The following is a 23,517-nucleotide window of genomic DNA, read 5'->3' on the forward strand; positions in this document are numbered from 1 at the left end:
TTGCGTTTGCAGAGCCCCTGATGTACCTAACCAGTAGAAACCCTCCACAAGTGACCCCATTTTGGAAACTAGACCCCCAAGGAACTTATCTAGATGTGTGGTGAGAACTTTGAATGCCCAAGTGCTTCACAGAAGTTTAGAATGCAGAGTCGTGAAAATAAAAAATATTTTTTTTTCCACAAAAAAGATATTGTAGCCCCCAAGTTTTTATTTTCACAAGGGTAACAGGAGAAATTGGACTGCAATAGTTGTTGTCCAATTTATCCCGAGTACGCTGATGTGCCATATGTGGGGGTAAACCACTGTTTGGGCGCACAGCAGAGCTCGGAAGGGAAGGAGTGCCGTTTTGGAATGCAGACTTAGATAGAATGGCCTGTGGGCGTTATGTTGCGTTTGCAGAGCCCCTGATGTACCTAAACAGTAGTAACCCCCCACAAATGACCCCGTTTTGGAAACTAGACCCCCCAAGGAACTTATCTAGATGTGTGGTGAGAACTTTGAATGCCCAAGTGCTTCACAGAAGTTTAGAATGCAGAGTCGTGAAAATAAAAAATATTTTTTTTTCCACAAAAAAGATTTTTTAGCCCCCAAGTTTTTATTTTCACAAGGGTAACAAGAGAAATTGGACCCCAAAAGTTGTTGTCCAATTTGTCCTGAGTATGCTGGTACCCCATATGTGGGGGTAAACCACTGTTTGGGCGCACGGCAGAGCTCGGAAGGAAGGAGCGCCGCTTTGGAATGCAGACTTTGATAGAATGGTCTGCGGGCGTTATGTTGCGTTTGCAGAGCCCCTGATGTACCTAACCAGTAGAAACCCTCCACAAGTGACCCCATTTTGGAAACTAGACCCCCAAGGAACTTATCTAGATGTGTGGTGAGAACTTTGAATGCCCAAGTGCTTCACAGAAGTTTAGAATGCAGAGTCGTGAAAATAAAAAATATTTTTTTTTCCACAAAAAAGATATTGTAGCCCCCAAGTTTTTATTTTCACAAGGGTAACAGGAGAAATTGGACTGCAATAGTTGTTGTCCAATTTATCCCGAGTACGCTGATGTGCCATATGTGGGGGTAAACCACTGTTTGGGCGCACAGCAGAGCTCGGAAGGGAAGGAGCGCCGTTTTGGAATGCAGACTTAGATAGAATGGCCTGTGGGCGTTATGTTGCGTTTGCAGAGCCCCTGATGTACCTAAACAGTAGTAACCCCCCACAATTGACCCCGTTTTGGAAACTAGACCCCCCAAGGAACTTATATAGATGTGTGGTGAGAACTTTGAATGCCCAAGTGCTTCACAGAAGTTTATAATGCAGAGTCATAAAAATAAAAAATATTTTTTTTTTCCACAAAAAAGATTTTGTAGCCCCCAAGTTTTTATTTTCACAAGGGTAACAGGAGAAATTGGACCCCAGAAGCTGTTGTCCAATTTATCCCGAGTACGCTGATGCCCCATATGTGGGGGTAACTCACTGTTTGGGCGCACGGCAGAGCTCAGAAGGGAGGGAGCACCATTTGGCTTTTTGAGCACAAAATTGGCTGTTGTGTTTGGAGACCCCCTGATGTACCTAAACAGTGGAAACCCCCCAATTCTAGCTCCAACCCTAACCCCAACACACCCATAACCCTAATCCCAACCTGATCCATAATCCTAATCACTAACCCTAATGATAATCACAACCCTTACCCCAAAACAACCCTAATGTCAACCCTAACCATAACCCTAATCAAAACCCTAAATCCAACACACCCCTAATCCTAATCTCAACCCTAACCTCAAACCTAACCCTAATCCCAATACACCCCTAATCACAACCCTAAACTTAACCCTAATCCCAAACCTAACCCTAATCCCAAGCGGAACCCTAATGCCAACCCTAACCCTAATACCGACCCTAATCCAAACCCTAACCCTAATCCCAACTCTAACCCTAACCTTAGCCCCCAACCCTAGCTTTAACTTTAGCCCCAACCCTAACCCTAGCCCTAAGGCTACTTTCACACTTGCGTCATTTGGCATCAGTCGCAATCCGTTGTTTTGGACAAGAAACGGATCCTGCAAATGTGCCCGCAGGATGCGTTTTTTGCCTATAGACTTGTATTGCCGACGGATCGTGACGGATGGCCACACGTCGCGTCCGTCGTGAACCGGATCAGTGTTTTGGCGTACCGTCAGCACAAAAAAAGTTCAATGTAACGTTTTTTTGTACGTCGCATCCGCCATTTCTGACGCATGCGTGGCCGTAACTCCGCCCCCTCCTCCCCAGGACATAGATTGGGCAGCGGATGTAGTTTTTCCATGCATCCGCTGCCCAATCTATGTGCACAATTTTCACAACGTGCGTCGGTATGTCGGGCCGATGCATTGCGACGGCCCCGTATCGACGTTAGTGTGAAAGAAGCCTAACCCTAAATTTAGCCCCAACCCTAACCCTAAATTTAGCCCCAACCCTAAATTTAGCCCCAACCCTAACCCTAAATTTAGCCCTAACCCTAAATTTAGCCCCAACCCTAACCCTAAATTTAGCCCTAACCCTAGCCCTAACCCTAGCCCTAACCCTAACCCTAACCCTAACCCTAGCCCTAACCCTAGCCCTAATCCTAGCCCTAACCCTAGCCCTAACCCTAGCCCTAACCCTAGCCCTAACCCTAGCCCTTGCCCTAACCCTAGCCCTAACCCTAGCCCTAGCCCTAACCCTAGCCCTAACCCTAGCCCTAACCCTAGCCCTAGCCCTAACCCTAGCCCTAACCCTAACCCTAACCCTAATTTTAGCCCCAACTGCTCTTCTCCTGCCGGCCAGCAGATGGAGACAGATGGCGGGCGCACTGCGCATGCGCCCGCCATTTTCTTTTGCCCAGAAGATGCCGGCGGCCAGGAGGAGCAGCAGGAGGACCCAGGGACACTGGTAAGTATGATAGGGTCCCCGAATCCCCCTATTTCTCTGTCCTCTGATGTGCGATCACATCAGAGGACAGAGAATTACACTTTGCTTTTTTTTTTTTTTGCGGTCGCCGGTAAACAGTTAATTACCGGCGATCGCAAAACAGGGGTCGGTAAAATCGAACCCGATCATGCTCATTGGGGTCTCGGCTACCCCCGGCAGCCGAGACCCCAAAGATTCTCCCGGGGCCGGCCGGCGGCGGCGCCCACCGGGAGCCACGAGGAGCACCGGGGGAGATAGGTGAGTATCGGGGGGCTATCTGGGACCCCCTTTCTCTGTCCTCTGATGTGCGATCACATCGGAGGACAGAGAAATTAAAAAGAGATCGCGTTTTGGTTTTTTTTGCGATCGCCGGTAAACGGTTAATTACCGGCGATCGCAAATGTGGGTTCGGTAAAAAAAACCCCGAATCATGTTCTCTGGGGTCTCGGCTACCCCCGGCAGCCGAGACCCCGGACAAAATCCGACTCTGGGGGGCGCTATTCACTTTTTCCACAGCGCCGTTAATTAACGGCGCTGTGGTTTAAGTACCCTTAGCGACCGCCGTTAAAAGGCGTATCGGCGGTCGCTAAGGGGTTAAACAATACATTGTCTGACAGTCACTTACATTCACATTATACAGGGTGGATGCTCTATAGCAGGAGAAGTCAATCTGTGGCTCGAGAACAACATGTGGCTCATGGTCCCATGATCTGCGTTCCACAGCAGTATGCCAGCTTGGTGCATTAGCATTAGGTGTAGCAAACAGCTATGAGAAGGACTCTAGATGGTGAATTTGTGAGGAGTAGCCCTGTACACAAGAGCAGATCTACAGGTTGAGGGGTATTATGCAGGGGTGGACATATCATTGGTGCAACCTGTGCAGCACACAGGGGTCCAAGGAGTAAGGGGGCCCATTTCAAGCTCCAAAGCAGGTGAAATTTTGCATTTTTAGGAGCTCTTGGGCTGCAAAGGGCCTGTATATTGTTCTTGCACAGGGGCCCTTTTGTATCTGTGTCCGCCAGTTGTAGGATGGGTAGTTACATATTGGAGATTGGATGATACTGCCATTTAGAGGGGTGCGTGAAGCTGGATGCAATAGTGTGGTGAGTGTGCTTGATGCAAGAATACCAAAGGGTGGTATAGTGACAACTCCTAGATTTAAGTGGACTGCCTATAAGGACCGGTGGCACAATGTCTTGATGTGCTCCCTATCGGAAAGCTTTGGGAGTCATTATACTGGTGCTGCGGGGCTCTGGGAGTCACTACTATCAGGAGACAGGGATGTTGAATGGGGCTCTAGAGCATGGCTCAGACCTAAAGGTGGCATTCAAGGTAAGAAAGGTTGGGGACCACATCTCTATAGAGATACTAAAGATTGCAGACTACGGAGATTGATTAGTAAAGCATGAGGTTTGCAGCTCTATCAACTTTTCCATATTGGGTCCAAATACTATATTTCTAATGACTGAGATCAGTGTATTCTCAGTAACTTAGATGGCTACATGGGGGTACATTGACAAAATAACTGTTTCTACATACATGTATTAATGTTTGTATTCCTTTGTACCCAAAGTGCACTATACCCAATACGTCTGTCTGAACATAGGCATGTAAGGTGAATAAATGTTTATTTCTTCTTTTTCTCATTAGATTACTCAGAAGCATTTATGACACCAGTCTTATTAAGAGCCAAGATGCGCTGAATGTCATATATTATATATCCGCATACAGCAAGCTTGGAAAACAAATGGCTTGGGACTGGGTGAGAATAAATTGGGACTTTTTAGTAAACAGGTAACTTTAAGACTAATCAGTACAAACATATCAAAGCTTTCTTCCAAAGTCACAACAAGGCGTTTTTATTTTCATATCAGGTACACCATCAATGATCGAAACCTTGGACGGATAATTACAAGAATATCTACAACATTTAACACAGAGACTCAACTGTGGCAAGTAAGTGCTCTTGTGCATTGAGTTTATCTTAACCATCAAATCCTGACTTTTTTTGTGGAATATTTTTATGTGTTAATAAAAAATAAATAATAAGTTGATTAACAATCAAACAGCTTTAATCAGGAGTTAGTTTTATACACGGGTTCTTGGCCTGACCAATTCTCTTAGGGTACCATCACACTCAGCAACTTTCCAACGATCACGACCAGTGATACGACCTGGCTGTGATCGTTGGTAAGTCGTTGTGTGGTCGCTGGAGAGCTGTCACACAGACAGCTCTCCAGCGACCAACGATGCCAAGGTCCCCAGGTAACCAGGGTAAACATCGGGTTACTAAGCGCAGGGCCGCGCTTAGTAACCCGATGTTTACCCTGGTTACCATTGTAAATGTAAAAAAAAAACACATACTTACATTCCGGTGTCTGTCGCGTCCCCCGGCGTCCGCTTCCCTGCACTCCTCCTGCAGGAGGAGTGCAGGGAAGCGGACGCCGGGGGACGTGACAGGCACCGGAATGTGAGTATGTTTTTTTTTTTTACATTTACAATGGTAACCAGGGTAAACATCAGGTTACTAAGTGCGGCCCTGCGCTTAGTAACCCGATATTTACCCTGGTTACCAGTGAACACATCGCTGGTTCGGCGTCACACACGCCGAACCAGCGATGTCAGCGGGTGATCCAGTGGCGAAATAAAGTTCTGGACTTTCAGCGACGACCAGCGATGTCACAGCAGGATCCTGATCGCTGCTGCGTGTCAAACACAACGATATCGCTATCCAGGACGCTGCAACGTCACGGATCGCTATAGTTATCGTTGTAATGTTGTTCAGTGTGACGGTACCTCTAAAGAAGTTTTCCCAAGAACACAGTTAAATTTAACCAAACTTTTAATCAATAAATGGAATAATAATAATTTCCACAATTAGATGTGCTTAAAAAAATGTTCCTGTGCAGAGATAATCTTATAAATGTGCCCCTGCTGTGTACTGTGTAATGGCTGTGTCTGACCGTGCAGGAACATGGTCTGATCATACCACATCTCCTGGGCAGGGGAGGAAGGAAAAGAGATTATACAGATAGGACAGCAGGGGATCACAAATAATTCTTTCTGGTAGAACATTGCTTGAAAACAGGTAGTGATATGTTTTGCCTCAGAAAAAGAATCAGCTGTGATCCCCTGCTGTCCTGTCTGTATTCTCTCTTTTCCTTCCTCCCCTGCCCAGGAGATGTGATATGATCAGACCATGTTCCTGCATGATCAGACACAGCCATTACACAGTACACAGCGGGGGCACATTTATAAGATTATCTCAGCACAGGAAAAAAATTTGACACATCCAATCCTGGAATTTATTTTTATCCTAGCATCTATTAATTAAAATATACTTTATTTGTAAGAAAAACTATTTAAAGATTCTAGATAAATATTTTATTTTATCCCCGTGGCAGTGTTTCAATTATTTTTCTATTAATGAAAGGTGAAATATACATTTTTAATAATATGTAGCTTGTGAGTTTAGAGCAGCGCATCATGAGATGTTTCTTTGATAATCACCTGACCGCTGCAGCCAATCTCAGGCCTCAAGCCTTGTGACTAGAACAGTGACATCAGTGCATTCTGCCATGGATCCATGAGGGTAACAGCAGGTGAGAATAAATCATTTTGTTATTTTCCACACATCCTTGGCACCTTTATAATGTCTACTTAGACAAGACCACTCTTTTAGCTTGTCTAAGCAAGATTGTGGAAACTATAATGTATAATATACAGCATTTATTAACGACAGTGGATTATGTATAGCTGTAGAGCTGACTTTTCTCATTCTACATTTTCTAGATGGAAAATTTTTTTGAGACAAATCCAAACGCAGGGGCAGGAGAAACCCCGAGGAAGCAAGCACTGGAAACTGTAAAAAATAACATTGAATGGGTTGCAGCTAACAAAAATGGTATCAAGGCCTGGCTGGAAGCAAATGCTTGAACACTTGAATATAGATCACAATTCTGAATGGACAAATTTATTGTGAATAAGTAAACCAAAAAAAAAAGGGAAAGTCTGGACAATATATGCCATATCCCTGCTAGGCCCGTTTTCCATAATCAATATACCAGACCCATAAAGGTGCCTTTAACAATGTTCAGTGTGTTTTGTTTTATATTTATTATCTAAAACAAGTGAAAAATAAATATCCCCATATATTGTTTTTAAGGGTTCAGTAAAGTCCTGTACTGTAGGTTTTTGTCACTCTGGTTTAGATTGTATTCTTCATAAGATAATAATTCTGTTGTATTTTTTCTTATAATCCTGTATTTTGCTGTCCCTCTATAAGGCTGGGCTCTGACAGGTGTATTTCAAGGTCTGTAAACAGGTCTCAATGCCTGGACTAAACACAGGTCCCCTGCTCTGAACTTGTAGCATCATATGTGTCTATGAGGCTGTAAGTCCAGGTTGGCAGACCGGTGGTCAGTCCAGGCATTGAGGTCTAGATGCAGACAGTGAAAAACACCTGTCTGGACCTGGCCACAAACTGATCGTTAAAGGGATATTCCCATCTCCCAGAATGTATCACAATATGTAGTAGATGTTATTATAATAATATTAGCAAATACTTCCAATTAGAAATCTAGTGTAGTTCTTCTGATTCGCTGTCATTTACCCCATGTGCAGGGCATTGCAGTAGCTTACATATCCATGGTTACGACCACTAACAACTAACTAACTTACTGTCACTATATGAGTGGTCATAAGTTTAACCATGCATACCTAAGCAATTGTAATACCCTTTACAGTGGGTAAGAGACATAGCGAATCAGAAGAACTATACTGAATTTGTAAGGATGAGATTATTACACGTACTACATATTGGTATAGGAGTTTGGAGATGGGAATACCTCTTCAATGCACTGCCATTCCTCATTTTTAGTGAGTCATATGTCTACACAGCCTGATACTGTCAGCAATTGATGGATAATAAAGTTGGGTTATGATCAAACATCAGGTACATGCAATAGAAAAGGGGTTATATAAATTTGTAAAATAGAGTCCCTTTGCTTTTTTTTACCAGTAGCAGACCATCCTTATCCTTGTGTCATGTCAGGTATTGCAGATTAGCGTTACTTAAATTATGCAATACTATATTTTTTCATGGATCTACAGGACATGTGAAGATAAGAAACGTAATATATCTTAGTAGGAAAATATGCTTTTCTTCTCCAAATATCAATCACTTTTTGTCTTCTGTACTGATCATTCACTCTCAAAAACTGCTCAGATAGATCTACAAATCTGTCTTCAGTAGCTGCCTATAGAAGTCTATGGAGAGGACAGGTCAGAGAAGCTGGTGGGTGACAAAAGTGAAAGAAAAAGAAACTGCAGAGGGAGAAACTGCTAAAATGCAGGATACACATCATATACTGGCCACATATAGTCCTCATGTACATACTCATCGCAGCTTCTTCTGAAAAGTCAACTGAAAGTGCAGTTACACTTAAAATTAATGTTGATGAGCTGCAAAACCAAAAGCAGATCATGAACAAGAGAGACATTATTTCAAGAAAAACAATAGATATTTTTTGACCTTTATATAATTTGTTGAGGTATCAGATTTCACAAGAAAACTTTATGGAGAAAATTCCTTTGAATATTGAAAATATATGTGTCTTGGCTTGTGGCTACGTTCACATTTGCGCTTTTGGGCGCAGCGTCGACGACGCAACCAACAACGCATGTACACAATGCAGCGTTTTGTGATTGTCATAAGATCGTACAGAGCAAGAATTTTGGCGCAGGGAAAACGCTACAAGTAGCGTCCTCTGCGCCCTGTCTGTGCGTCAATATGACGCATGCGTCGTAAAACGCAATACAACGCATACCGGCGCATGTCCATGCGTCCCCCATGTTAAAGATAGGGGCGCATGATGCATGCGTCGATATGCGTCGACGACGCTGCGCCCATCAACGCAAATGTGAACATTACCTAACTAAGGTGGGAATACAAGTGGCTACATGGTGACTATAGCATCGACAAAAGTCAATCGGCCCAGTGTGACCTTTGGCTGTGCCTAATGTACAATCTCACTGTGCACCACTCTGTAGATGATTATTAACCCAAAGTTAAAGGAGTTATAATGATTCCGAAGTCTGCAATCAGAAAAAGTTACTGCAGACCTTAAGCAGGAGGCCGGACAAACCCTTTAAGCAATGAACATCTCAATTTTATATTTAAAGAGAAATTCTCAAAAATGAACATACATATTTTACTAATCTTGTTATCAGATAATTTACATGTTAGATCTTATTCATGAATTTGTTGATTTTTTTGTACAAATTATTTGAACATAATATATTATTAGCACTTATAGTTTTTATTATAAATATTTTTTATAAATGAAATGTATTCTTTTTTATTTGTCAGATTTACAATTTAATTAAATTTAATATTTTCACCATCCACAAATTGGAGTGATCTTATTGTTTTCAGAAATGTGTTAAGTAATCATTTACATGATGATCATGTTACGTTTTTATGACAAAAACTTGGTAAAGCTTTTCACATTATAGTTATTAGGTTATACTCTATCGGTACGGGCTATGGCAGAAGGTACTAGGGTACCGACTGCTGGGACCCCCCAGGGTTTCCAAAAATGAGGCTTTGCAGAATGGAGTGGAGATCAAACATGTGTGCGCTGATCCACTGATTTTCTATGGGACTGCGGAAGATAGCTGATTACATCGCTTGGATATTTCTGGCAGAATGAATGGAGCAGAGGCGGGCATGCTCAATCTCCACTCCATTCACAATGGACCTCGTTCTTTAGATCACTGGGGATCTCAGCACTTGGACTCCCTTAATCAGTAAAGGTACCGTCACACATAACGATATCGTTAACGATATCGTTGCTTTTTGTGATGTAGCAACGATATCGTTAATGAAATCGTTATGTGTGACAGCGACCAACGATCAGGCCCCTGCTGGGAGATCGTTGGTCGCTGAGGAAAGTCCAGCACTTTATTTCATCGCTGGACTTCCCACTGACATCGCTGGATCGGCGTGTGTGACGCCGATCCAGCGATGTCTTCACTGGTAACCAGGGTAAACATCGGGTTACTAAGCGCAGGGCCGCGCTTAGTAACCCGATGTTTACCCTGGTTACCAGCGTAAACGTTAAAAAAACAAACACTACATACTTACCTTCAGCTGTCTGTCCCCGGCGCTGTGCTTCTCTGCACTCCTCCTGCATCCTGTGTCAGCGCCAGCCAGCCGGAAAGCACAGCGGTGACGTCACCGCTCTGCTTTCCGGCTGACCGGCGCTGACAGTGCAGAGGAAAGCAGAAGGTAAGTATGTAGTGTTTGTTTTTTTAACCTTTACGCTGGTAACCAGGGTAAACATCGGGTTACTAAGCGCGGCCCTGCGCTTAGTAACCCGATGTTTACCCTGGTTACCGGGGACTTCGGGATCGTTGGTCGCTGGAGAGCTGTCTGTGTGACAGCTCTCCAGCGACCAAACAGCGACGCTGCAGCGATCGACATCGTTGTCGGTATCGCTGCAGCGTCGCTTAGTGTGACGGTACCTTAAGTTAACTTTTTTTTTCTTATCTTTAGAAGACAATTTAGAAACTTGGTACAATCTTTGTAAGGAAGCAGAATTGTTTTTCATTGGCACATTGCAAAACCTAAAACGTTTTTATTTTTTCATTATCATTACTGTAGAAGGGTTTTTCCTTTTGAAGCATTTGCTGTAATTTTAATGACACCATTTTTGGATTCATATAACTTATTGATTCACTTTGCTAACTCTGTAATAAAGTAACGACTCTGCCATTGTATTTTTTTTTTTACTTTTAAAATGTGCACCGTTCACTATACAGGATAAATAACATGTTATGTTACCATTATTTTGAAATTCAGTATAATTAGAATTAACTTGCCTCTAACAAGTCATAAAACATGAACTAAGATAGCAGTTCTGGAAGCTAGACTGCCAGGAGACATACATGGGTATTTCAAGAAGCTTTTGGAGGTAGAAGAGGAGGAATTGGTAGAATATGTCAGCTTCCGCAGAAGTACCAGTGGAATCACCAAAGAGCAGTTCTTAAGAGCAAGGGCATTGAAGATGAAATGTGGATGGGTCTTTCAGCATGATAATGATCCCAAGCACACCGCCAGGGCAATGAAAGAGTGGCTTCGTAAGAAGCATATGCCAGCAAGAGGCCCAAAACATCACTGCTCTAGAGGAGATCTGCATGGAGGAATGGGCCAACATACCACCAACAGTGTGTGCCAACCTTGTGAAGACTTACAGAAAACGTTTGACCTCTGTCAAACAAAATATTGAGATTAACTTTTGTTAATGACCAAATACTTATTTTCCACCATAACTTGCAAAATAAATCTTGCCAAATCAGACCAGGCGATTTTCTGGATTTGTTTTCTCATTTTGACTCTCATAGTTGAGGTCTACCTATGATGTCAATTACAGTCCTCTCTCATCTTTTTAAGTGGGAGAACTTGCCCAATTGGTGGCTGACTAAATACTTTTTTTTCCCCACTGTATGTGTGCTACCTGTGTTTTTTTACAGATGCAACATCTGGTCAGAAATCTGTGATTTTTCATGGACGGTGTGCAACCTCAAAACTCACAGAGACATGTCTGTTTTTTTACAGTACAGAGGATGAAAAGTGCCAATACAAGTCTTTGGGTCCAGAAAATACACATACAGCACACGGCTGACATCAGTTAACAGTCTGTGTGCTGTATGTGATTAACATTGCAAAATATAGGAGAAGCTTTGTCATTTATTTATCCATCTGTGAAAACCACTAATAACAACTGATGGTAAAAACGGACACACAAACCATACACTGATTACATCGGTAAAAGTTTTTAAACACGGTCGTGTGAATGAGGCCTAAAGGTGCCAATTCCCTATAGTTAGTAGCTAAGGTCCCCATGCAAATTAGACTAAGGTCTGCCAAAGCCGCCAATATCAACGCATTCTAATCAGCAAATTGGATCAGAATAACATGTGCCCTGAATCACACAAATCTCAAACATGGATCCGTAATTTAACAGAACTGTGAGGATACATCCATTGTACTCTATGGGCCTAAGTGTTTTCCATGAAAAAAAAAAATCAGAAAATTACTCAGACATGAATGTGTGAATGTTGCCCAAGGCTAAGTTCCCTCTATGAGTTTTTGGTGAATTTTGATGCTGCAAACTTTATGCAACATTTTTACACCAATTAAATAAATTAGGTCACTTGAATTTTTTTTATTGCATTTTTAGTGCATTTTTTACATGTGTTTAAGGCATGTTTTTTCAGCTGCAGTTTATGCAGCATAAAAGGAAAGCACAGGGGGAACGAGATTTAGATAAATACCATACACACTGCTGAAACTATAAGACGTTGAGTTTTTTGCAGACGAAAATATGAAGCAAAATAAATGCATCAATTTTAGTTATGTTTTAAAATCTTTTATTCTGAGCAGATTTGTTGATATCTCAGGACGTCATTCTTGACAGATCTCCTCAGAATGAAAGAGCTTAAAACAAATTTAAAAAATCTCAAAAAGATTAGTAGTGCTATTTTCACATAGCATTTGTGCCTATGTTCAGTGGCTCCATTGTGGTTTATGTCCGAAGCCATGAAAAACAGGATTCAGGAGAATGTACTGACAGGCCCATTCACAGTACTGATGCAGATGGACTCCCATTGTACTCTGTCGAACATCATTTTCAGCCATATCCCCTTAGTTGAGGCAGGCAGCAAGACCTAGACTTTATGTGACTGCAGACTGCCTAATCGTACCTGCCTACAAACACACATAGGTAGAGACTTGTCAGTCACTGTCAGCAGGTGAGGAGAAGATGCCGGGACTCATCTGCATGACTTGTGCACAGCGTGGTCCCTGACAGCTGGCAGCTATTAAGCCACGTTCACACATTCAGTGTTTGGTCAGTATTTTACATCAGTATTTGTAAGCCAATATCAGGAGTGCAGCAGTCAGAGAAAAAGTATAATAGAAACCAGTTCTGCATTTTTCAGCCACTCCTGGTTTTGGCTTACAAATTCTGATATAAAATACTGATCAAATACTGAACATGTGAATGTGGACTTGAAAGTATGTTTTTATTTCATATAACACAATGTTTTAGAGACAAACATACAGTCATGGCCAAAAGTATTGACACCCCTGCAATTCTGTCAGATAATACTCATTTTCTTCCTGAAAATGATTGCAAACACAAATTCTTTGGTATTATTATCTTAATTTAATTTGTCTTAAATGAAAAACACAAAAGAGAATGAAGCAAAAAGCAAAACATTGATCATTTCACACAAAACTCCAAAAATGGGCCAGACAAAAGTATTGGCACCCTCAGCCTAACACTTGGTTGTACAACCTTTAGCCAAAATAACTGCGACCAACCACTTCCGGTAACCATCAATGAATTTCTTACAATGCTCTACTGGAATTTTAGACCATTCTTCTTTGGCAAACTGCTCCAGGTCCCTGATATTTGAAGGGTGCCTTCTCCAAGCCAATTTTAGATCTCTCCACAGGTGTTCTATGGGATTCAGGTCTGGACTCATTGCTGGCCACCTTAGAAGTCTCCAGTGCTTTCTCTCAAACCATTTTCTAGTGCTTTTTGAAGTGTGTTTTGGGTCATTGTCCTGCTGGAAGACCCATGACCTCTGGGGGAGACCTAGCTTTCTCACACTGGGCCCTACATTATGCTGCAAAATTTGTTGGTAGTCTTCAGACTTCATAATGCCATGCACACGTTCAAGCAGTCCAGTGCCAGAGGCAGCAAAGCAACCCCAAAACATCAGGGAACCTCCGCCATGTTTGAGTGTAGGGACCGTGTTCTTTTCTTTGAATGCCTCTTTTTTTTCTCCTGTAAACTCTATGTTGATGCCTTTGCCCCAAAAGCTCTACTTTTGTCTCATCTGACCAGAGAACATCCTTCCAAAATGTTTTAGGCTTTTTCAGGTAAGTTTTGGCAAACTCCAGCCTGGCTTTTTTATGTCTCGGGGTAAGAAGGTGGGTCTTCCTGGGTCTCCTACCATACAGTCCCTTTTCATTCAGATGCCGACGGATAGTACGGGTTGACACTATTGTACCCTCGAACTGCAGGGCAACTTGAACTTGTTTGGATGTTAGTCGAGGTTCTTTATCCAACATCCGCATAATCTTGCGTTGAAATCTCTTGTAAATTTTTCTTTTCCGTCCACATCTAGGGAGGTTAGCCACAATGCCATGGGATTTAAACTTCTTGATGACACTGCGCACGGTAGACACAGGAACATTCAGGTCTTTGGAAATGGACTCGTAGCCTTGAGATTGCTCATGCTTCCTCACAATTTGGTTTCTCAAGTCCTAAGACAGTTCTTTGGTCTTCTTTCTTTTCTCCATGCTCAATGTGGTACACACAAGGACACAGGACAGAGGTTGAGTCAACTTTAATCCATGTCAACTGGCTGCAAGTGTGATTTAGTTATTGCCAACACCTGTTAGGCGCCACAGGTAAGTTACAGGTGCTGATAATTACACAAATTAGAGAAGCATCACATGATTTTTCAAACAGTGCCAATATTTTTGTCCACCCCTTTTTTATGTTAGGTGTGGAATTATATCCAATTTGGCTTTAGGACAATTATTTTGTGTTTTTTTCATTTAAGACAAATTAAATGAAGATAATAATACCAAAGAATTTGTGTTTGCAATCATTTTCAGGAAGAAAATTAGTATTATCTGACAGAATTGCAGGGGTGTCAATACTTTTGGCCATGACTGTACATGGCTGTGATCGTACAGCCAGTGGTTGATACCTGCTGCCACAATTTAGGCAGCATGCATCACCTGTAAGGTTCCCTTTAAAGGTGGGGATTGTCCAGTATAAATGTAACAAGGTGGCACGAGGTTGTAGTCATGGGCAAGTTCACTAGGTCAAAGTCAGTGAGCAACCCGGCCCCTTGCACATGAAAAGCCAGTTCAAGTCCCAGCCCTATGGCACAGTTGGTTACCTCTGGCACACGGTTGCTCTCCATACTGGAGCAGCAACCTCTGAATGCACTACACGTCACACTTCAGTTCCAACAGTGGCAAAGCTTCAATAACGATGAAAAAGAGGAGATAATACTTCCTGCGCTGTCCCTATCCAGATATTCTGTCCCAACAGCTCCCGTGCGGTTCCGAGGAGCAGACAGTCCTTTACTGGGCACTCGCACAGTCCTAATGCCTGCTCCAGCTGCCCAGCAGTCCTTTGGTAGCGCTTCCTCCGCTCCGGGGTATATTATGCTCTCATCAGAGGAGCACGTCCTGCCGCGGGCAAGCCTGCCCGGCTCTGAACGGGAAATAGGAACTTCCTCTTTCTCAGAGGCTGCCAATGCAACCCCCTGTTTAACCCCTACTGTCCCTGAACTATTCATATCCAATACAGTGCAATATAATAAAAAGACAAGAAATAAGGTAAACATCACACAGTACACATACAACAATCAAACAGTAGTTCATAACAGTAATACATAACCAAACTATCAGGACACCGAATGGGGGACACGTGCCCGACATAAAGGAGACAGGGAGCAACTCACATCTTCTCTGACTAGAATTGTTCTCATCCAATTATTCTTCAAAAGAAGTCATTATGACTTTGAACATCCACAGCTTGTCTCTGCAGACTTCTCTCTTCTTCGGTCTTCTGCGGCATATTCCCAACTTTGCCGTTAAAAATAACAGTGTCATTACAATAACACCTAAATAAAAATATCCGCACATGCTGTGCACTAAATAAGCTATATGCTGTGCACCTGAATAAATATTTGCCCCACTGTGCTCCCTGCCCAAAAAGTGACCCTCCACACTGTCCCTCTATGAAACATAGTCTCCACACCGTCCCCTTTATATACTATAAACACCATAACTCCGCCCCATGAATTATGACCACTGCACTGTCTTACCATATGAATAATGATGGGCGAACCCCTGGATGTTTGGGTCCAGCGGATTCGGCCAAACATTTTTAAAAAGTTTGGGTACCAAAACAGTGTGGACCCCATTCAGATGAGTAGGGGAGCCCAAACATCCGTTGTTTGCCATGCTTTCATATGAATGACAGCACGGAAAACATTACCTCTGATCTGCAGTAAGATTATTACTGGCAGTCAGAGAGCTTCGGCTCCCACGCTGTCAGATGACAGCATGAGCCAGCAGCTGTGACCAAGGGTAAAAAGTTTACCTCCAGTCACAGAAACGTCGGCTGATGAGAGAGTGCTTGTCCTATCAGCCTACGCTTGCTGAAGCTAATAACAGTGAGAGCAGGTGCGGCCGATGGGAGTAATCACCAGCCAGCACCTATAAAATAAATAAAAAAATTACGTGGGGCCTCTTATATTTGTGATAACCAGCATGGCAAAACTGACAGCTGCAGGCTGCAAACCTCAGCTGTCAGCTTTATCATGGATGGTTATTAAGAATAGAGGGGTCCCCACACCATTTAAAAACAAACTGTGTGAGTTCCCTACATTTTTGACAACCAGCCAAGCTAAGACTTAGCGCTGGGGGCTGGTATTCTCAGGCTGGTAAGGGGCCATTGGATATTGCCCCCACCCAGCCTAAAAATAGCAGCCCACAGCCACCCCAGAAGAGGCGCATCTATTGGATGTGCCAATTTGGGTGCTTTGCCGGGCTCTTCCCACTTGCCCTGTTGCGGTGGCAAGTGGGGTTCATATTTGCTCCACATTCTTCCCTCAGGACTATAACATATCCAAAGTACCAAATATTGAAAAGACTGGTGTGCCAAGCGAGAATCGATAATTTTAGCTATCTGGAATTCCAGATTCCCATTAACAATGACTTGGGAAGGTGGTGATGGAAATGGTTCAGAGGAAGCAATATAATTTTTTTTTAGAAGAGATTGGTGAAACACATTATGTTCTTGAAGCCGCAGTTTGTACTCTGTACCCCTCCACCTGTGGGAATTCTCTTCTTCATGCCGCTGTGTGGTTTCTATTAGTTTGAGAAAAAAATAATTAGCATCAGTCATCTAATTGCTATTAGTAGGCCCCAAAAATAATTTTTCAGGCCTGGTGTGTAGGAGTTTTGCAAATCAATATACAGGTCCTTCTCAAAAAATTAGCATATAGTGTTAAATTTCATTATTTACCATAATGTAATGATTACAATTAAACTTTCATATATTATAGATTCATTATCCACCAACTGAAATTTGTCAGGTCTTTTATTGTTTTAATACTGATGATTTTGGCATACAACTCCTGATAACCCAAAAAACCTGTCTCAATAAATTAGCATATCAAGAAAAGGTTCTCTAAACGACCTATTACCCTAATCTTCTGAATCAACTAATTAACTCTAAACACATGCAAAAGATACCTGAGGCTTTTATAAACTCCCTGCCTGGTTCATTACTCAAAACCCCCATCATGGGTAAGACTAGCGACCTGACAGATGTCAAGAAGGCCATCATTGACACCCTCAAGCAAGAGGGTAAGACCCAGAAAGAAATTTCTCAACAAATAGGCTGTTCCCAGAGTGCTGTATCAAGGCACCTCAATGGTAAGTCTGTTGGAAGGAAACAATGTGGCAGAAAACGCTGTACAACGAGAAGAGGAGACCGGACCCTGAGGAAGATTGTGGAGAAGGACCGATTCCAGACCTTGGGGAACCTGAGGAAGCAGTGGACTGAGTCTGGTGTGGAAACATCCAGAGCCACCGTGCACAGGCGTGTGCAGGAAATGGGCTACAGGTGCCGCATTCCCCAGGTAAAGCCACTTTTGAACCATAAACAGCGGCAGAGGCGCCTGACCTGGGCTACAGAGAAGCAGCACTGGACTGTTGCTAAGTGGTCCCAAGTACTTTTTTCTGATGAAAGCAAATTTTGCATGTCATTCGGAAATCAAGGTGCCAGAGTCTGGAGGAAGACTGGGGAGAAGGAAATGCCAAAATGCCTGAAGTCCAGTGTCAAGTACCCACAGTCAGTGATGGTGTGGGGTGCCATGTCAGCTGCTGGTGTTGGTCCACTGTGTTTCATCAAGGGCAGGGTCAATGCAGCTAGCTATCAGGAGATTTTGGAGCACTTCATGCTTCCATCGGCTGAAATGCTTTATGGAGATGAAGATTTCATTTTTCAGCACGACCTGGCACCTGCACACAGTGCCAAAACCACTGGTAAATGGTTTACTGACCATGGTATTACTGTGCTCAATTGGCCTGCCAACTCTCCTGACCTGAACCCCATAGAGAATCTGTGGGATATTGTGAAGAGAAAGTTGAGAGACGCAAGACCCAACACTCTGGATGAGCTTACGGCCGCTATTGAAGCATCCTGGGCCTCCATAACATCTCAGCAGTGTCACAGGCTGATTGCCTCCATGCCACGCCGCATTGAAGCAGTAATTTCTGCCAAAGGATTCCCGACCAAGTATTGAGTGCATAATTGAACATTATTATTTGATGGTTTTTTTGTTTGTTATTAAAAAACACTTTTATTTGATTGGATGGGTGAAATATGCTAATTTATTGAGACAGGTTTTTTGGGTTATCAGGAGTTGTATGCCAAAATCATCAGTATTAAATAAACAATAAAAGACCTGACAAATTTCAGTTGGTGGATAATGAATCTATAATATATGAAAGTTTAATTGTAATCATTACATTATGGTAAATAATGAAATTTAACACTATATGCTAATTTTTTGAGAAGGACCTGTATTGCATGAGCCTTCTCATTGCCATTTCTAGGCCACAAAAATACTTTTTCAGCACTGCTGTGTTTTCTAGTGCTTTTGCAAATTAATATATTGCATCAGCCAATATATTAACCATAAAAAATGTTTAAGGCCTGAAGTGTGTTTTGTAGTACTTTTGCAAACCAATATATTGCATCAGCTGTGTCATTGCCATTTCTAGGCCTAAGAAATACTTTTTCAGGCATGGTGTGTTAGGGCTAGCGGAACACACCGAGTATAGATAGGTAGCAACAAGGTGAGTTTGCAGCCCGGGGTCCACCGTGCAGAGATATCTGCTGCAAAGTAACGGCGGATAAACTCTGAGCTCACACATGGGTTACGCTTCACTGAACTGGAAGTGATCTCTGTTGCCTCACAGAGTCACGCTGTACACAAAACTATTACCCTAACTAGGGTTGTGCTTGCTCTGGAACTCTTCTGTGCTAGCCGCACACATGAAGGAACCAGATGCTAAGCACAGCGACTAATTGCCCCCACTGACGCTAGCTGCCTGCCTGAGTGTACAGTCTCAAAGCTACAGCCTCACACCACAAATGTACAGAGTGGTATAGTATCCACTGGCATAAGCCAAACACAATTGATACTAGCGCATGGCCGTGCGGCCATGCAAACCTTTTATAGTTGCAGCTCTTTCAGGACCTTCCTGGTGAACCAAAAGGAGCTGCTACAGGGCCTGAGCGTGTGACCCCCGACCTCCAATGAGAGGTTCTCCCATGGGCATGCTCAGTGCATGAAAAGCAGGACTTAGTCCCAGAAAAGCTTGCTCGTCACTGACCAGTGCTGGCTACAAAAGCAGAGCCTGAAAAAGCAGCAATAACCATTTGTAAAAAATCAGGCTGAGCCAGACACTGGGACTGATGTCTCTGCTGAGCAGGTTCCACTGTGGCTGGAGGAGAATGGGAGACCACAGCAGACATGGTTCGAGATTCCCCCTGTGCAGCGTTGGGAACTTGACACCTAACATGGTGTTTGTTTTGTAGTACTTTGGCAAATCAATATATCACAGCAGCCGTATTATTGCAATTTCTAGGCCCCAAAATACTTTTTCAGGCCTGGTGTGTGTTATCTAGCACTTTTGAAAATCAATATAACATTTTTATGCCCCAAAACAAATTTTTCAGGTCTGGTGTGTGGTTTTTACTATTCTGGGAAATTGGTATCAGCCATCTACTTGTCATTTTTAGGTCAAAGGTATAAATTTTCAGGACCACTGTGTTATTTCTAGTACTGTTTCAAATAAATAAATATACTCTTTGCAAGTAGGGCGTCAAATAAAGAGCATGGACGTGGCCTTGGGGCTGCTGGTGTAGCTGCTGATGGTGGTGATGATACAGTGAGAGGACATGGTCGTTCTGTACCTGCTACGTGCACAATTCTAAAACCTTCTTCTGGTGCATGCATTAGACAAGACATTGACATTATGCGTCCTTTCATAGGACTGAATACTGCTGCATGAGGCCGGTTTCACACGTCAGTGGCTCTGGTACGTGAGGTGACAGTTTCCTCACGTACCGGAGCCACTGACAAACGTAGACACATTAAAATCAATGCATCTGTGCAGATGTCATTGATTTTTTGCGGACCGTGTCTCCATGTGCCAAACACGGAGACATGTCAGTGTTCGTGGGAGCGCACGTATTACACGGACCCATTAAAGTCAATGGGTCTGTGTAAAACACGTACCGCACATGGACGTTGTCCGTGTGCAGTCCGTGTGCCGTGCAGGAGACAGCGCTACAGTAAGCGCTGTCCCCCCACTGGTGCTGAAACCGCGATTCATATCTTCTGTGCAGCAGCGTTTCCTGTCCTGGCCGCACCTTCTACTGTATGCGGTCACGTGGGGCCGCTGATTACAGTCATGAGTATGCGGCTCCACCTCCCATAGGGGTGGAGCCACATTTATGACTGTAAATGAGCGGCCCCACGTGACCGCATACAGTAGAAGGTGCGGCCAGGACAGGAAGCAGCGACAGCCAACGAGGGAGCTGGGTGAGTATTTTCAGAACAGCGGGGGGGGGGCGCACAGGGGGTGGGGACATGGACCTTTATTTTATACACGATAAACTTTAAAAAAAAGGATTATTCATATCTTCTCTGCAGCAAACGCTGCTGCACAGAAGATATGAATCGCGGTTTCAGCACGATGCAGGGGACAGCGCTAAACTTTAGCTCTGTCTCCTGCACGCTCCGTGTGGTACCCAGTGGGCACACAGAAACGCAGGGGCACACGGACACGGATAATTCCGGTACCGATTTTTTCCGGTACCGGAATTATCTGGACGTGTGGGACTGCCCTGAATGGTGAGACCATAAGATGTTGAAAAGGTGTTAGATTGGATGGCTGAGAGTGGTTCCAGTTCTTTCGCATTATCTTCCACCTGGTCCAGTGCAGAAAATGCACAGTTGACACCTGAGAACCATGGTCATCCAGCTTCCATCTCACCCCCTTGCAAATGAGCCAATTATTCTGAGCCCCAAGTCATGACTGCTGTAAAAGGGCCCATCCACCTGCCTTTGTTCCAGAAGTATAAGAGAATGAGTGCACTGATACCCAACCTAGTGCACACGTGTCAGATGATAACGAAACTCAGTTGCCAACTGCAGAGTCTTTATGGAGTATGCAGACTGGCATGGAGGGCAGGGTTAAGAACTCCGTGGAAGATGATGCGGGGGATGATAAGGTCCTAGGCCCCACATAGAGTGCAGGCCATCCTAGTGACATGCACAGTTTGGAAGAAGAGGAGGTGGCCATGGTGCCACAACAGCACAGCAAAAGAGGGAGCAGGGTGCAAAGACACAGTGGGCAGCCCCTAGCCAGTACAGCGGCTGCTACTGCCCATTGTACCGCTGCTATAAGCACACCAAAGCGAGATCAAAAGAGTTCCCTGACGTGGCATTTTTCAGGGAATATGCTGCCAACAAGCGACTGGTGGTTTGACTTCAGACTCTGAAACGCAATAGTAATCATGGCACTCCTGTGGATGGTGCTACAGTAGGATCCTATCCTATGTAAATTTTCCAGAAAATGTGGCACTCAGGTAAATGTTGTAAGAAGATAATTTTATTGTGTGCAGGCAATCCAAAAATAAAGAAGATGTTTCGGTCATATAATGACCTTCATCAGTCAGACAGATTGTAATGTTCAAAAAATACAGATAATAATGAATGCTCTGGATCAGCAGCATTTGCTGCAACTATGATTGGCGTTCATCCAAAGCTACTGCTACTGTTAACTATATTGGTGTGAGCAGCTAACCAATATAGTTAATCTCTGTGGCAGCGCACGGAGACACGATCTCCCTGTGCTAACACTCTCTGTTCTGTAGACCGCAGTTCGCTTTAAGCCTGCGGCCTACTGAACAGCAGGTGATGTGCCTGTGCCCATACAGGACATCAGAGTCCTGGTGCAGTGATGTCATCACACTGTGCCGGGACTCTTATGTACTGTGTGTGCAATGACAGCGCGTTGATCCGCCCACGCTTTGCCAGAGAACCCGTCAGGATCCTGGATTAGGTGAGTATAAGATGATACTGATTATGTAATCACATTTTATATACTGAGTGGTATGTATTGACTGGCAATACTACACATGTCATGTCTTTTCTTTACAGGTACCATCCAGTGATGAAGAGCAGGAGCTGTCAAGTGGAAATGAAGCTTCCCAGGGTCATGGGGTTCAAATTCATGAGGACCCCTGCAGCAATCAACATCCACTGCTACAGAGGCCACCATTCCCACTCTGCCCACAAAAAAAGGAAAAAGACTGCCACTAGTACCTCATAACCGCACCGAAAAAGGAAGACACGGTGCAAGAAAAGCCACCCAAAAATGGACTTGCCACCTCCACCCTCACCTCCCAGTGTGTCTCTGTTGTCACTACCTACCATCCCTTCAAATTTTTCTATCCATTCCGACGATTCCTATCCTAATGTGTCATCTACTCCCAATGTGTCCAGTCCCATCCAGTCCCATTTTTGTTAAATAAAAGTTTTATTCTGTTTTCGCAATCCCTGTGTTTTCTTTGTTTCTTTAGGTGAAAACACACACACATGTGTGTATAGTATGGTTGACTGAAGTTGTAACGGGTATGTAACTTGAGGTGTTTTATTAGTAGTAGAATCAACAAACATTAAAGGTACATTTACTTACAAGTGTATTAAACCATATTGTCTTGCCATAACACATGTCCAATATCAGAAACAAAGTAATCAGCAAACTTACCCCTCATCTGGGCAAATTCCAAAGTTGTCCTCAGAGGGTGATCAAGGTAATCCAGCAAAGCAGTATCAACAGGTCCGTCAAGTTCTAATTGTTGTCGCTCTTCTGCCATGATGTAATTGTGCTTAACAACATAAGCTTTGACAACATCATCAATTGTCTCAATTTTTAGATTGATTGGTGTTCCCGAAATGTGCCATTTAGCTGCCAGCAAGCACACTTCACAGTTCTTCGTGCCCTTGTCAGTGGGTTTTTGAAAATCCTTTTGGTGTGATTCAAGTCCCGACTTGAGTACGGTTTTAGGAGGTTGGCACACATTTGAAAGGCCTCATCCCCCACCACAACAAACAGCATTGGCGGTCCTTCAGTGTTTGGAAGAGGTTGTGGCGGTGGAATATTGAAATCATTAGCATACAAACGTTGTCCCATATCACAGTTTTTGAAGGTCTGTGAGTCATTTCCTCATTCAAATGAGCCAACGTCCGCAGCGACAAATCTACCTTCAGCATCTGCAATCGCTATGAAAGCAATAGAAAAGTATTTTTTGTAATTAAAATACTTGGATCCACTTCCAGCCGGTTTCAGAATCCGAATGTGCTTGCCGTCCACAGCCCCCAAAGAGTTTGGAAAATTACAAATTTCCTGG

At 43.5% G+C, this 23,517-nt stretch overlaps 1 protein-coding gene across 1 annotated transcript in view; it reads left to right on the plus strand.

Moving 5' to 3' along the window:
- The window catches only part of ENPEP (glutamyl aminopeptidase), a 140,301-nt gene extending 130,972 nt beyond the window's left edge, over positions 1-9,329 (plus strand). Inside the window, exons 18-20 of the mRNA XM_069743856.1 lie at positions 4,568-4,711; positions 4,792-4,873; positions 6,710-9,329. Coding sequence (XP_069599957.1) covers positions 4,568-4,711; positions 4,792-4,873; positions 6,710-6,853 — 370 coding nt within the window. The 3' untranslated portion in view covers positions 6,854-9,329. The remainder of the gene's footprint in view (positions 1-4,567; positions 4,712-4,791; positions 4,874-6,709) is intronic.
- The last annotated feature ends 14,188 nt before the right edge of the window (positions 9,330-23,517 follow it).

This window comes from Ranitomeya imitator, chromosome 1, assembly GCF_032444005.1.
Source record: "Ranitomeya imitator isolate aRanImi1 chromosome 1, aRanImi1.pri, whole genome shotgun sequence".
In the NCBI taxonomy this organism is placed as follows: domain Eukaryota; kingdom Metazoa; phylum Chordata; class Amphibia; order Anura; family Dendrobatidae; genus Ranitomeya; species Ranitomeya imitator.